Here is a 16,080-nt window from a genome sequence, read left to right on the forward strand (position 1 = left end):
GATGATTTCACCTTTAATAAAATAAGATGATTCTGTAATAATTCAACCTTAGTATCTTCCTTGGTTTGGCTCCCAATGAAAAGATCTCAAGAATGGTCAAAGAGAAGAGTTACTACACTCAATACATAATAATAAACATATACGAAAGGAAGTGTGCTTTACATTATCTGATACTAAAGCAATTGATGTGAAATCAGCAGTCTCTATATACAAATAGTCTAGTGACAAAGTGACTAGACTGTTTTTCTATACTTGGATAAAGGATTAAACAAGAATCTAATTTCTTGTCAGGTATAATTTAGCTGAAATTTCACCTGAGATCATTTAGGTTTGATGAAGCTCAAAGCTATGATAATTATGAGGAATTCCCAAAGCAGTTTAAGAAAAAAAAATACATAATTCATATAAAAAAAATTAGATCTTCCTGTATTACAAAACTGAAATTTTCTATTAAAAAAAAAGGCAAGAAAAAAGAAGAGGAATTTAAACATATAAAATTTATATAGTGGACATGTGGCGCCATCTTCTGATCATGACACAAGCTAGATAAGTATAGCTTTTAAGTATATTATGCTTAGATCCAGTCTGCATTCTTATTTTGAACATATAATATGAAATCTATTATTATTAGACTATCAGATAAGAAACTGGTAAAATACTACATAGAATAACAGATAGGGGGAGAAGAAGTGGTTATCCCTGAAGTGGTTATAATGATCATGTTTCTAATGAGAAACATGATCATTTTTCATGATTTTCATGAGAATGGTGAATAGGTGGAATTCAAGTGAATGAAAGGCATTGCAGAGTTGGTGGTTAGCAAAATATTCAGCATTAATGTCAAAATATATTCTGAATGTCTCAAGTTCAGTTAAAATTGGATACAACAAGGATCAGTAGCGCACTCGGGATTTAATCTTGGGGGGGAACCCGAGTTGAGTAGACAATTTGAGAATATACACCACGCATCACATACGACCTATGACTGAGCATCTGCAATGATGTCTAATTCATAAGTAGTATAGAAATAGAAGATGCGACACAACATAAATATAAAAAATTAATTTTAATTCGGAAAAGATTTTTGGAAAATTTTTTAGTGTTTTTTTTTTCCTTTTTCTTTTTTTTTGGGGGGGGGATGGCCCCTTGGCCTCCCCCTATGGGTGTGCCACTGACAATAATTAAGTTTTCTACAAGTTTAAATGATACCATCCAATACTTTCTGCTTGCAGAGCTATAGCATGCAATCAAGATGATCCCTTTTAGTTCTATGCATTTTTTGAGCTTGATGGTAAAGTTCTGCATCCCACACTTGCAAATAGCCCTTGGAATTGATCTGCTGTCTTCTCTGATAATTTTTATTATTATTATGTGACACCTCCAGGGAGTCTAAGACTCATTGAGGGAGAGCACCTACTCAACAACTCTCTGTCTCCACCAACTACAGCAAGCTGCAATTACCATCATCATCCACACCAACACAATCTACCGTCCACCACCATCACTAGTATTTTCACAGACAATCGCAAACATCCATGCCCATGGCAGGATTCGAACCTAGATGCAAGATGTTTGTAGGCCTGTTAGAATACACAGAGTCCTTTAACTGACCTCATAAGAAATCAAGAGGGTTTAAATCAGGACTGTGGGAACTCACTAACATTCAGTCTTGAGACTAATTACCCACCTCCGAAAGTGCTTCCATGCTCTTCAAAGAAGATGGGAGCCAATTAGACCTCTTGAGGAAACTTCTATCCAAACCATGCATTTTTTTTTCATGTAAAAGTCTTTCTACAATTTCATAGGGTGGTTGTTACCCCCTGTCCCCCACAGAAGATGTTTTTTTGGATTGACTTTACAGTGGAGATCAAAGTGAGCCTCATCTGATATAAAAAGAAAACTAAGAAAATTTAGACCTTCCTTGATTTTAGGAAGCAATATGAGAGCAGTTGCTTTTCTTTTCTTTTTGGTTTATCCTCATCAGAATGCTTCTGCTTTGTCTGTATATAGTATGAATGTTTCTTGAGATCATCAAGAAGAGTCCTCCTGAGCATTTCTGTGGCGATTCCATATGATTGACTTCTTTTTTTAATGGGATATTTTGAGCTATATTCCACAGATTCTTGTACCATTCCAATAACTTCTAAGTCTTTCTGAGTCTTATATGATCACTGGATTTAGAATTACAATTTAAGACAGTCCCATATATCTTCTTTTTTATGTGACTCCCATCTGTGAAAGGTTGCAAACCTATAGTACATTAACACTATGGGTAGGCTAAAGATTTTTTTCTATTTTTATGATTTTTGTAACTTTTTTATATTTTTTATTCATTTTCTGCCTAATACAGAAACCCTCCTCTAGAGATCAAACATGAAACTTTTTCAAGCTTCCAGTAATCGAGGCAGTAGTCTCATATTAGGCAATGAAATTCATTTCCCACCATATTTCCTGAATTTTTCGATTCAACATTTTTGGCTCTCAGGGGCACTATATTAGTTTGGAATACTGTAAATGTAGCACATTCAGTATCTTGAATGACCCATATTGGAAGTAATTTTCTGACTCATAAAACATGATGTTCTCATTTACATTTAGGCTTTAACTACATTGCCATCAATATAGATAAAATACGTCTTATCCATCACATATTTCAATGTAATATCAATGGTATTACAATTTTAATATGCACTTCGCATCCATGGTAACTTAGACATATATATATATACATATACATATATACATTGTATATATGTATATATATATATATATATATATATATATACACACACACACACACATCCTGGCTGGTTGGGTGGTTAATGTACTCTTTGGCATTGTTTCTTTCATATTCCAAGGATATGATCTACAAAAAAATTAAATATTTAATTTAAAAAATATATATTTACTTTTCAAATGGGGCCATTTTTTTTTTTTGCACAGTAGAGAGGCTGACTTTCCACGATGACTCTTTTGACAGATATGTTAGAAAATATACTAATATACTAATATTCTAGCCTGGTTGGCCTAGTGGTTAGCATATCTGCACTCCAGCCAAAAGGTTGCAGGTTCGAATCTCGTTTGTGATTGTCTGTGGAAATACAAGTGGTAGTGGTTAGCGGTAGATGGTGTTGGTGTAGTTGAGGTCAGCGCAGTGGATTGAGTGGGGGAGACAGAGCTGTAGAGCATGTGCCCTCCCTCAATGAATCTTTGGACTCCCTGGAGGTGCCAAATAATAATAATACTGTAAAACATGTTTAGAAATTTGTAATAAACAACTAGTGTTACTTGAAAGAGACCAGTTTTCTGTAAGTTATACAAATTATTGCACATCACAAATGGTAAGATTCTTTAAGTTTCCCTATTTGAATAAAAACAACTGAACTAGTCAAATTTTCAATTTTTTCTTATTTATTTAAATTTTTGAATAGCTATAGGACAGGTAAAAAATTCAATTTTGCATTCACCTAAAGCCATTCAGGTAGGTATCAGAAATCTAGTATGTCTTACTATATGAGAGACTATAATACTAAGATATCATTAAATAATGATGTGGTCTATGAAAGGAATATCTTGCGCATATTATTACTTGCTTTTTTTGTTTTGAAACAGTGATGATATTTTATTATTATTATGTGACACCTTCAAGGAGTCCAAGGACACATTGAGAGAGGGTACTTTCAACTCTACAACCAACTATTTCCACCACTTAATCCACCAACTTCACAGAATGCCACTATCATCATCATTTACACACCCACACATGCCATCTACTGCTGGCTACCACCACCACAACTAGCATTTTTTGTCTGTAAATTATGTGTGTTCAATTTGTCTGGATGAAAAACCAACCCAAGTTTCAGGGAGGAAAAAATCCTGTAACCTCTGTATGAGACTGACTAACTCACCTTCACTTGAAAAAGTCCATATAAAGATTCCTCTCTCCCTTTTAATTCCTCTAAGAGAATTGAAATGAGGGTCTTTTTTTTTAATTGAATGGTTCAATGTACCATTGTTCTTCCATTTGTGCTATGGAGGCACTAATTATGTCATAATTTCTTTGGTAGGGAGGTTTAATTATGTCACATACAACATACACACACACACACACACACACACACACACATGCACGTGCGTGTGTGTGTGTGTGTTAAAGATACCAAGCTATTTTAAATATAAACCTGGTTTTTTACTCCATTTCCCAAGTAAGCAAACAGACAAGTCAGTCAAAGTTACGCCAGCAAGTGTTGCAAGTCTAGCTGACCCTGCACGTAGTGCAAGATCACTATTCTTAATATTTACCCTTAATGAAAAGCACATCTCCTGGAGGAGATGTATGGTGCTATGTATTAAAGGCCTGGGTAGTATGGTGCTATATGTATTAAAGGTCTGGGTAGTGGCCCAGACCGGTTTCGACCTTTATTGAGGTCTCGTCAGTGGGAGCCAGGCTAAGAAATACTTTACCAAAACAAGTTACCATAAGGTGCTTTGACCTTATTAAATAAAAATCTCAGGATGAGAGATAGATGTAGAAAGTTTTTTACCTTGGGTATAATATACAGTATGTTAAAGATATCAAGCTATTTTAAATATAAACCTGGAGTTTTACTCCATTTCCTAAGTAAGCAAACAGACAAGTCAGTCAAATTTGCACCTGCAAGTGTTGCAAGTCTAGCTGACCCTGCACGTAGCGCAAGTCAAAGCAACTCGTGGTAAAGGAAGAATAAGCTCTGATCACCATTCTTAATATTTACCCTTAATGAAAAGCACATCTCCTGGAGGAGATGTATGATGCTATGTATTACATAGCATCATACCATACCATAACACTTGCAGGTGCAAATTTGACTGACTTGTTTGTCTGGTTACTTGGGAAATGGAGTGAAAAACCAGGTTTATATTTAAAATAGCTTGGTATCTTTAACATATATTATACCCAAGGTAAAAAACTTTGTACATATATATATATATATATATATATATATATATATTTTTTTTTTTTTTTTCTCCTATCATTTTAAAAGATGCATGAAATGTAGCCAATGGAAAGAGCTGGGTGGTTCAGGTATCAGTATCTTTAGTTTCACTGGCAGCAGTAGTGGTGTGATGGAAATAAGGGCATGTTGGAGAGATACAAATAGCATGATCAAGAAGGAGCTGCAAGCATGAGCTAGTGATAGGTAGCATGTCTGGGGATTTTGAGTTTCTGATGGAGGGTGTTGACTGTGTTGGTGAATCTTAAGTGAGAGTAGAATGCTTGAAGAGAGAGAGAGAAAGACTGAGAGAGGAAAATATGAAAAATGAGTGGAGGAGCATAAAGGAAGAGATTTATAGACTTGAAAGGCTAACCCATAATAGGCAAACAAGAATAGAAGTAAGAGAAAGTTCTGCAAAGGAGAGAAGGAAAAACAGGGAGGGAGGGAGAGAGAGAGAGAGAGAGAGAGAGAATGAGAAAATCAGGGAGAGAGAGAGAGAGAGAGAGAATGAGAAAATCAGGGAGAGAGAGAGAGAGAGATAGAATGACAGATAGTCAAGAAAGTACAAGAGCAGAGGAAAACGAAATGAGCGGAAGACAGGACAGTGTGTGTGTGTGTGTGTGTGTGTGTGTGTGTGTGTGTGTGTGTGTGTGTGTGTGTGTGTGTGTGAGAGAGAGAGAGCCTGAGGGATGTAGGCAACAAAGGAAAGGATTTATCTGTGAGGAGTATGAGGCATGGATATTCAATCATTCTTAGTGTTCAGAATAGAATGTTAGAATGCATGATTGGAGGAATGATAGTGGTAATTCAGTGGAACAATGACCATGAAAGTATCTATAAAAAAGTCATAATGCAGAAACAGAGTGTCTATGAGAGAAAGACTGGAGGCAGTCAGAGAGAGAGAGAGAGAGAGAGAGAGAGAGAGAGAGAGATTGTTAAGTGAATAGCTCTTAACCAGAGACAATCAAGCATTCTGAGGGAGGTTTTTGGTATACTACTCCAAATATGAGAACAGTATTTTAAGGCTGAATGAATTTGGGATTTATAAAGTAGGTTACATGAAAATTCATTGAAAAGGCAATTCATCGAAAGAACAATTTATCTAACGACAATTCGTCGAAAAGTTTAAATTTTCGATAATGTTATGATAAAAGTAATCCATTTAGAACAAAAACTGAACCATGAAGACAGCTTCTTGTACTGGCAACTTCTATTAATTCAGCTAAGTCAGAGAGATTTTGTAATACAGTACATAATTTGGACACGTTATGTCTTTGCCACCTTAAATATACCTGAACTGAAAACTGGAACAGTTCAACATTTTCTTATAAAAGTTTCAAATAGCGAATCTGAGTAAAATTCATCCCATAATAATTGCTGTATTGAAGTTTCTCATATTACTACTAGCAACAATAATAATAATGGAGCCTGCTTAGTTCAGTCGGTATGAACAAAGCTGTTTAGTTAGAAAGACCTGGGTAGTTGGAATCCCATTTACGACACACATAATTTTTATCAGTCCTGTTTAGCTAAAGGTAAGTTAGCAGGCATAATACGGAGATGGCTGGGCTTTTCTTCCCGGAAACAGGCAAATCAGTCCCGTGAGCAGGACATGAAACAGTTATCCAACAAGAAAGACTATATAAAATCATATTGTTCTGTAACATTTCCCTATTAAAGTAGCATTGCTATCGCACTCTGCATGGTTAAGTTTTTGTTCTAAATGAATCAGTTTTCTCATAACATTTTCGAAAATTTTAAATTTTTGGTGAACTGTTGTTTCAAGGAATTGCATTTTCGACGAATTGTCGTTAGATGAATTGTTCATTCAATGAATTGCCTTTTCGATGAACTCTCCAGATACCATAAAGTAAGAAGTTGAGTAGAAGTATTGTATAGAAAGAAAGAGTATAAATGTGTTTGTGCCAGGATATGTTAGATGTATAACTCAACTCAAGAAGCGAAAACTGATCTTGGATGATGATGAGTGGAAATTTGTCAAAAACAATGGAGAGTAAAGCATGGTCTTTTTCTTCTGAGAAATAAGATGAGATTATGTTTTGGTAGCATTAAAATTCACTAGATTATCTTTGCTCCACTTGAGAACGACAAGGAGATTGGTGTTATGACAATGGTTATAGAAGAAAATCAACCTTGAGTGACTTGAGTAATGCAAAGGCTTATGAATGAAGAAAAGGACTGGAGAGTGCACTGTCATCAGCAAAACTATAAAATGAATAGACCATAGGATTAGATGTTTGTGAAGATCATTGATGTATAGGAGGACAAGTGTAGGCAAAAACATAGAGCTCTGGAGTACTCTAGCATTGAGGGAAAAATATGATGTAAGGAAAGCATCCATGAAGTGAGCAAACAGAGAGGAAGCTGAAAATCCACCGATAAACAGTAGGGAAGAGAGAAGCCATGAGATGGCAACTTCATAAAAAAGCCATGATCAAATGCCTTCAAAACATCAGGAGCAGTTGCATTAGTCTCACAAACTTGTTCATGGTTTGTGTCTAAAGGTGATTAAGATCAGCTACTAGATCTTCTGTGGAGTGAAAGTTGCAGAATCCATATTGATGATCACTAATTAATGGGTGGATCTCCAAATAACGAAGTAGTTGACTAATGACATTTCATCATTATTTTTGAGAGAACAAAAGTGAAAGCAATGCACAAAAAAGAAATAATTTTGAAAAAAAAAAATTAATAAATCTTCTATTGTTCAACATTATAATGTTGAATGATAACCAATGATAACTTACACTAACATGATAACATGCAAGTTATCACACTAGCAATATCATAACAAAAAGCACATTAATAAAGTATATACATTCATATCATAGCTTACTTTCATCACAGTTGGCTCCAGTGTATCCTGGTGGACAGTGACAGTCTCCTGTTGATGGATCACAGTATCCTCTAACACACTGGCATAATGAGGTACAATTGTCTCCAAACATTCCTGGCAGACATACTGAAATCAAACAAACATGTGACTTTTATAATGCAGTTCTAACAATAGCCTAGTAAGATAATTTTTTTGCGTACATGGTAGTACAAAACTTTTCAAAATTTTGATATTTTTATTTTAACACTCAAATTACTAATGGAAAACAATTATTTAAGAAAATATAAGCCATTATGATCTGTGATTTTGATCTCTTTCACTCTCTCTCTCTCTGCAAGCATTTTGATCCTATTGCAGTACCAGTTCTCGGAGGTTAAGAAACTCTCAACACTAATGAAGTTCTCTCCATGTACTGAGCCATCAATAAGTCGTAATCAGATGGTATTAGGTCTGAGCTGTAATGCTTGGTAAGGGAGAGGTTAGAACTCCAGCTCCTTGACTGTTTCCTTACATATAAACTGCAGTGTTCTGTTGTCTTATTTGAAGAAGCATGGGGTACTGGTTTTCATATCAGAATTAGGTCAATGTGAATAACTCAAGATCTGGAGGATGGTCTTGACTAGGTAAGTGAATGTCAAGCAAGGTTAATGCTGAGAGAGAGGTTCTGAGACTACAAGTGGAAAGTATGATAAATGGGGGCTCAGAACCTTGAACAGAAAGATCTGGAAACTTGGAAGGCTAATTGACATGAGACAAACAAGTATGAGAGAGAAAGACTTATTTAAATGAGAGAATGGGAAAACCAGAGAAAGCAAAGAAATGAGAGGAAGTCAAGACAATGCAAGAGAAAGAGATGGGGAGATTATAGGAAGGTAAGTAACTGAGAGAACAAGGAGGAAGAGTGTTGGGGAGAGAGAGAGAGGGAGATATGAAATGCTGGCAAACAAGGAATGAATGGATCCATGAGAGCTGTGATGTATGAAAATTTAATGATTTACGATGTGCAAAATAGAATGCTAGAGCAATGCTGTACATTGAGGAATGATAGAGGATGTGACTATGGCAATTAAGTGAAGTGAAAATGTGGATGAAATAATAGCGATGGACAAATGACCTGAGAGTAGCATGAATCAGGTGGCAAGAGATCTGCGGTTAATGTTAGATCTTGTAGCAGAAATGTGTGAGAGGAAAGACAGTGAACATATTGCCAGATATTGAATATTATTATTACAGGCAACTCCAAGGAGTCGATTGACTCATCGAGGGAGGCCCTAACATCATGTCAAGAATAACTATTCGACATTCACACAGTATCTATCATACCTCACCTTGAACTCATTCATAGTCATGGCACCCACAACAGACTCTGGCAGCTTATTCCACTCATTCACCACTCTCCAAGTAAAAAACCTAGCTCTAACACCCTTGCCCAGCTTCCATTTATGGCCCCTAGTCCTCCCACCACCAGTCCTATTCTCAAAAATATCTTCTGAATTAATGTTATAGAAACCCTTCAGTAATTTGAATGTCTCAATCATATCACCCCTTTTCCGTCTCTCAACCAATTTCTGCAATGCACAAATCTTCAACCTATTCTCATAAGGTTCATTCCATAGACCCGCTATCATCTTGGTCACTCGTCTCTGGATCCTCTTCACCTCCTCCCCATCAAGAAGAAACCCTGACACCCATACCTGGACACAGTAGTCTAGATGGGGGTCTTATCAAGGCTCGATACAGAGGAACAATAACCTGTTTGTCTCTGCTTTTTAAAGTATTTTTCAGCAACCAAGTGATTTGATGAGTTGATTTAGCCACTTTGGCGACGTGCCCCCTAAACTTCAACTCCCGATCCACCAACACTCCCAAATCCCTGGCCTCGTCAATCTCCTGGAGTACGGTTCCACCAATGTGATATACTGCTGCTAATCTTTTCACCCCAAAATGCATAACCTTACTTTGCCACATTAAATTGACATCCATTCTCCTTAGCCCAGTCCTCCTCCAAACTATCCAAATCATCCTGCAAAATTTTGACATCCTGTGCACTCACTATTGATCTACCTAACTTTGCATCATCAGCAAACAAATGAACACTTCCTCTCAGATTCTTTCCTATATTGGTAATGAACAAATTGAACAGTAGTGGTCCAAGAACAGAACCCTGTGGCACACCACTAATCACAGGCCGTCTTTTGGACTCTACTCCTGAAGAAACCACTCTCTGATATCTCCCTATCAACCACCCTCATATCCATCTCACCAACCCTATATCCATCTCCATATGCTGCAGTTTACTGATTAGAATTTCATGTGGTATCCTGTCAAAGACCTTAGCAAGATCCAGTAGAATCACTGTAAACCCATTACCCTTATCCAGTTCAGCTGTCACTGTGTTATAAAAAGTGAGCAAGTTACTGAGGCATGATCTACCCTTCACAAAACCATGCTGTCCCCCATACAGTATCCCATTTTCATCTATCCAATCCTGTATTTTCCTCTTGACTATTTTTTCAGGACCTTGACAATGATTCCTGATATGCTGAACGATTGGTAATTTACAGTCTTGAACCTCCTTTATGCAGTAGAACTATTTTCTCCTCTTTCCACCCCCTTGGGACTAAGCCAGACCCGAAACTCAAATTAAACAAAATGGTCAAGGGCACTGACAATTCTTTAGCCACTTCACGTATGACACGTGCTGGTATACCATCCAATCCCACAAATGTATTGATATTGAGGTTTTGTAATAGACTATTCACCTCCACTTCATTCACCACAATTCCCGTATAAGCTATTGGTTCATTCATTCATTCCTGCAATGTCACCACCTTGATAACATACTCTTGCAAAGTGCTCGCTCAGTAATTCCACTATATCAATTGATTCGGTTACCTCCTTACCATCGGCATTCTTTAAAATCATTCTGCCATATACATTTTTTCTTTTACTTGCAACATATTGAAAAAAACTGTTTTGGATTCTCTTTAGCCTGCATGGCTAATGTTCTTTCATAATCCGCTTTTGCTTTTCTTACCACACTCGTTACCCTTCTGGCCTGCGCTTTATACCATTCATGTGGCATATGATAGTGAGAATGTATTGGAAGCAAGGCTTATGTTATGTGGATGCCTAGAGTGCATTTGGTGACAGAAAAGAGCTATATGTGAGAGATGGAACTACATTTAAACAAGGAAGGATGCAAGCATCAGGAGAAATTTTTGTTTTTTGGGCAGGGGAAACTAGAATGGCCAGGGAGGATGGTGACAGAGATGGTCTCTTGTGGGGATAGTCACTTGGTAGATGGAATAATGTATGGTATATTGCAGAGTTGAATGGAGTCTGCCTACACAAATGTCAGGAGTATCAGTAACGAAGGGAATGAATTGGTGGCATTAATAGCATCAACTTTCCAAAGATTGTTGGATCAGTGAAATGGCTGACAACAGAGGATGTCCTATTAGAAATAAAAGTACAGCATATTTTGGCAGGATAGGAAGGATAAATGGGAATGTGGAGTGTTACTAATAATAATTGACGAACTGTATCCTCTCAAAGTGGAGAATTTGAAGGAAAATAACTAATGGTTTAGAGAGTGTATGGTATGAGGTAGACAGGACAAGATATTGAGTGGAATGTTGTCATAGACCAGGGAACACAGAGGGTGAAGAGTGGGAGATCTTTAGGCAATCAAGTTTAGCAAGTGAAATATGAGTGATCATTAAGGGAGATTTTAATTTCAGCAGTATAAAATTGTGATCATCATTATCAATTTTCTGATATGTAGCATCAAGGGGTGTTCAGGCTGCTATGACAGAACTACATTATTAAGTTTACATTATTATTATTACCATTACATAACACCTTCAGGAGTCCAAAGACTTATCGAGAGAGGATACCTACTCTACAACTCTCCTTCTCCACCAACCTCAACTACCTTCATCATATACACTAACGCCATCTACTGCTGACCACCACTAGTATTTTCATAGACAAACATCCATGCCCACGGTGGGATTCAAACCCACAGTCTTTTGGCTGGAGAGCGGATACCTAAGCACTTGGACAACCAGGCCAGCAATTATCAATCTTCTATCGGCAATTTTCCTCCAACTTAGTGTATTATCTATCGGTATTCCAATATTATCATATTTAATATTTCGGTCTTCTAAGGCATTTTTGATTGAATTAATCCACCTAGATCTTGGTTTTCCTTTGGATATTTTTCCTGCCATCATAGCATAGTATCTTAGCATCAAACACTTGTACTGATAACCTTTCCTTTCCTCTGTTTAAGTGATCATATATATCTGATTAGCTCTGTCCACACATTTATGAATTCTAACAATCTCTAGTTGTTTCCTAATGTCTTCATTTTTATATATGATTTACATATAATTCTGACAATGATGTTGTACCATCAGGCTTAAGCTAGAAATAAACATGATGGTATAACATAATGAGCAGTATAAAATGAAAGAGAAAATGGTATATAGTAGCAAGAGAACAGAATAAGTGATCATATATATCTGATTAGCTCTGTCCACACATTTATGAATTCTAAAATCTCTAGTTGTTTCCTAATGTCTTCATTTTTATATATGATTTGCATATAATTCTGACAATGATGTTGTACCATCAGGCTTAAGCTAGAAATAAACATGATGGTATAACATAATGAGCAGTATAAAATGAAAGAGAAAATGGTATATAGTAGCAAGAGAACAGAATTTCTGGAATTCTTGAGAGACAAATATCTTAGGCAACATGTAGTAGAGGAAACATGAGGTTCAAGAGTTTTGGATTTGGTCCTAGCATCAAGATTATCTGATTGTAACTGAGATGTAATCCTTGCCTTCAATTTGGGAGAGAGAGAGAGAGAGAGAGAGAGAGAGAGAGAGAGAGAGAGAGAGAGAGAGAGAGAGAGAGACTGAGAGCCTATGTAATCTTGACTTAGAGATTGTAACTGAGATGTAATCCTTGCCTTCAATTTGGGAGAGAGAGAGCCTATGTAATCTTGACTTGGAGAATGAAGAGATATGTAGAAGTATTAAGGAGAAAGGAATTTCTGTGAAATTATAAGGTAGCTGATTATAATAATCTTACAAATTATCTTGGGACAGTATCATGGATGGAAGAATCGAAAGGAGTAATATTATCAGTGCATGGGAAATAGTGAAAAAATATTTATTAGTAGCAATGGAAAGTTGTATACCTCATGTAAAAAAAAATAACGTTTTAGTATAAGGTGGATGACTAATGAAATCAAACTAGAACTTCAGATGAAAATGAGGTTATGGAAAAAAGAGAGGGATGGAGAGAGCATTTGCATAAGGAATATACTGTAGTACTCAGCCACGAAAGTGATTAGCACAGTAAGGAAGACGAAAACCAGAATAAAAGAAGAGATTAGCCCTGCAATCCAAGGAAAATCCTAAAGACTTCTTTCATTATGTGGCCAGTAAGATGAAAAATTATTGTGGAAGAATGACGTTGTTAGAAGAAAATGGGGATCATTGACCAACAGAGATGATATTGGGATATTTCATCTTGGAAAAGTGGGTTTTATTACTAAAGGGATAGGATGATTTAAGGCTAAGAAGTGTACTCTGGATATCAATAATGCAGTTGGGCTGGATGGCATTTTACCACATGGTTTAAGAGAATGAAATTAAACATGTGGCTTTTCAGTGAAAGCCTGGCTATGAGAAAGGCAACCATGGGAGAGAAGGAGGGAAAGATAGTGCTATCACATATAATGGTGGTGTTAGAAGTGAGGTGTCAAGTATAGACCAGTTTGTATTTCTTCTGTAGTAATTGAAATCTTTGAGAAAGTCATCAGAAATTGTATACAAAATTGGTAGAGGAGGGCAATGTTATCTGTGAAGATCAACATGAGTTTGTTAAAGGAGCACTCTTGTTTCAGTAACCTGATACTGCCCTTTTATTTATTATTTTTTTGCAAAATTTGACAAAGACATTTGTCACTGTGCCACATAATTCAAATGGGACAAGAACTTTATGCCTTATCTAAAATATAATTTTCTCTCTTGTATGATAAAGGAATCAACCATGGTCATTTTTATTTTCTCTCTCTCTCTCTCAATAAGAACCATGGACCGATTCTAAGCAATATTTGGAATTCTTTTATCAGATGTCTTCACATACCAAAATTGAACTTTTCAGCTAATCTTTTCACCTTCCAAGAAAAAAAAAAAAAAAACACATTTCTCATCTTCTTGCATTTGCAACTTACAGGGTTGGCCTCAGAGTGTGCTGATGACTTTTTAACAACCAGCTTGATGAGGAAAAATAAAATGCTACAAATTCTTCTTTTATAAGAATTACAACTCTCTTTGGGCTTCTTTTTTCTAAGGATAATGACCATATTACATCATTATCCTTAGATTAAGTCATTATCCCTAGAATTATCATAAACCTTATTAGGTTCATGACAAGTCTAGCAACAAAAATTCTTTGGCATATGTCAAGCATAGGAATGTCATTACCTTAAGAAGAAGCAGCTTAGGAAAAATTACGTGGATGCTTGTTGAAAAATAATATTCCCATAAATTTGCTAGCAGAGAAAATCCTTACATAGGCTACTGCTTAAGAAAGGAGGACGGAGAAACAAAGTACAAAGGGTGCTGAAATTTGGACCTGAGCTGGATTTTCCATATCATTATGCAATGCTAAGAGTAGTGTTGAAGAGCAATAGGAAGGAGAGCAGTTCAATAATGGAAAGTGTTTTGAATATTAAGTAACCTTCATGTTAATAAGGTTGTGGGACTGGATGGGATATCATCTTAAATGTTAAGAGAGTGTGCAACTGAGCTGGCAGTGCCCTTGATGGTTGTTCAAGAGAAGTCTGGCAACAAGAACAGTCCCAAAAGAGTGGAAAGAAGGAAAAATAGTGCCACTGCATAAGGCTGGAAATGGCATTTGGTAACTTGGTTACAAGGCTGATTGACCAATAGTAGTCAGAAAGTTTTGTGTGGAGATTAAGCATCCCACTTGTTACCTTCCCAAAAAAGGAAGGTAACAAATGGGATGCTATAGGGTTCTATTCTGGGAACTAAACCCTGCTGTTTAACTTATTTACCAATGATATAGTTCATGGTGTGAAAGGAGATTGAGAAAGGAGTCAGTTGTTTGTTGATGATGCTAAATTAGAAAGAGCAATGTCAGGAAATTCTGATGTGTTTGTTACAAGAGGATTTCAATACAATGGTGCTTTGAACTGAAGAATAGGGATGCCATATAAATGTTGATAAGTGTAATGTTATGCACTTTGGCCAGAGAAAATGGAATGATGTTTATCACATTAGAGGAATATTTTTGCTTCAGGAGGTGGAGGAGGCAAGGGATCTGAAGATCTTTTACAGACAGGGATCTGAAGTTCAGGGGCTAGATAGCAAAAGTTGTATGGTTACTCAAAAAAATTGCTGCTATAGTGAGAAGAATGCTGACATCTTCAGATAAGAAGGTCATAGTTCCACTATAAGTTGCTAATTAGGCTGCATTTGGATTTCTGTACACAGATCTGGTCACCTGGTTATATTGATGATAAGAAAATATTCGAGGCAGTACAGAGGCAAATAACTAAGATTGTCTCAGGACTCTAGAATATTGAGTGTGTGGGCAGATTGGGGGGATTGTAGTCTTCAAAGCTTGGCAGATACAAGGTGGATGGTGATATGATTGAGACATATAAGTTGGTGAGAGAAACCTTCAACTATATACAGGGAAATTATTGCATAGGATAATGGATGATGCAAGAATGAGCAGTCATCTCTGGAAACTGTACAAAGATCTTCTGAGCTTTGAAGTAATACTAATACAACATTATTGCTCAAACAATGCAGCCATTGTGTATCAAGGAGCATGTCACTTTACAATTTATAATTGTTGATTTAGCAACTAACTTGCGAATTTCTTGAAAATTCAACAGCCAGTGTGAGCTGGCTCTAGCACTTCACTGGTTGGCCCTCTTATCCACATAAAGACTTTCCAATGGAAAGTCAATTGGTCAGTAATTAGGCCTCATTTGGATTTCTGTAACCAGATCTGATCACCTGGTTATATTGATGCTAAAAAACATTGGAGATAGTACAGAGGCAAATAACTAAGATTGTCTCAGGACTCTAGAATATTAGTATTAGGACAAATTGAGGGAACGTGGTGTTCAGAGTTGGCCAGTGTAATATACTGAAGGGGTAAGGGTTTGGGTTTTCTATTCTATAAAAT

The 16,080-nt window shown here is 36.5% G+C and overlaps 1 protein-coding gene across 2 annotated transcripts in view; it reads right to left on the reverse strand.

Moving 5' to 3' along the window:
• Positions 1 to 16,080, reverse strand: part of LOC150110494 (uncharacterized) — a 317,332-nt gene that overhangs the window by 60,477 nt on the left and 240,775 nt on the right. For both annotated transcript variants that reach the window (XM_090399521.1, XM_090399529.1), the window contains one exon: positions 7,834 to 7,959. In XM_090399521.1, coding sequence (XP_090255647.1) covers positions 7,834 to 7,959 — 126 coding nt within the window. The remainder of the gene's footprint in view (positions 1 to 7,833; positions 7,960 to 16,080) is intronic.

This window comes from Typopeltis vanoorti, chromosome 1 (assembly GCF_054136105.1).
Source record: "Typopeltis vanoorti isolate ZY-2024b chromosome 1, IOZ_Tvanoo_1.0, whole genome shotgun sequence".
Classification (NCBI taxonomy): Eukaryota; Metazoa; Arthropoda; class Arachnida; order Uropygi; family Thelyphonidae; genus Typopeltis; species Typopeltis vanoorti.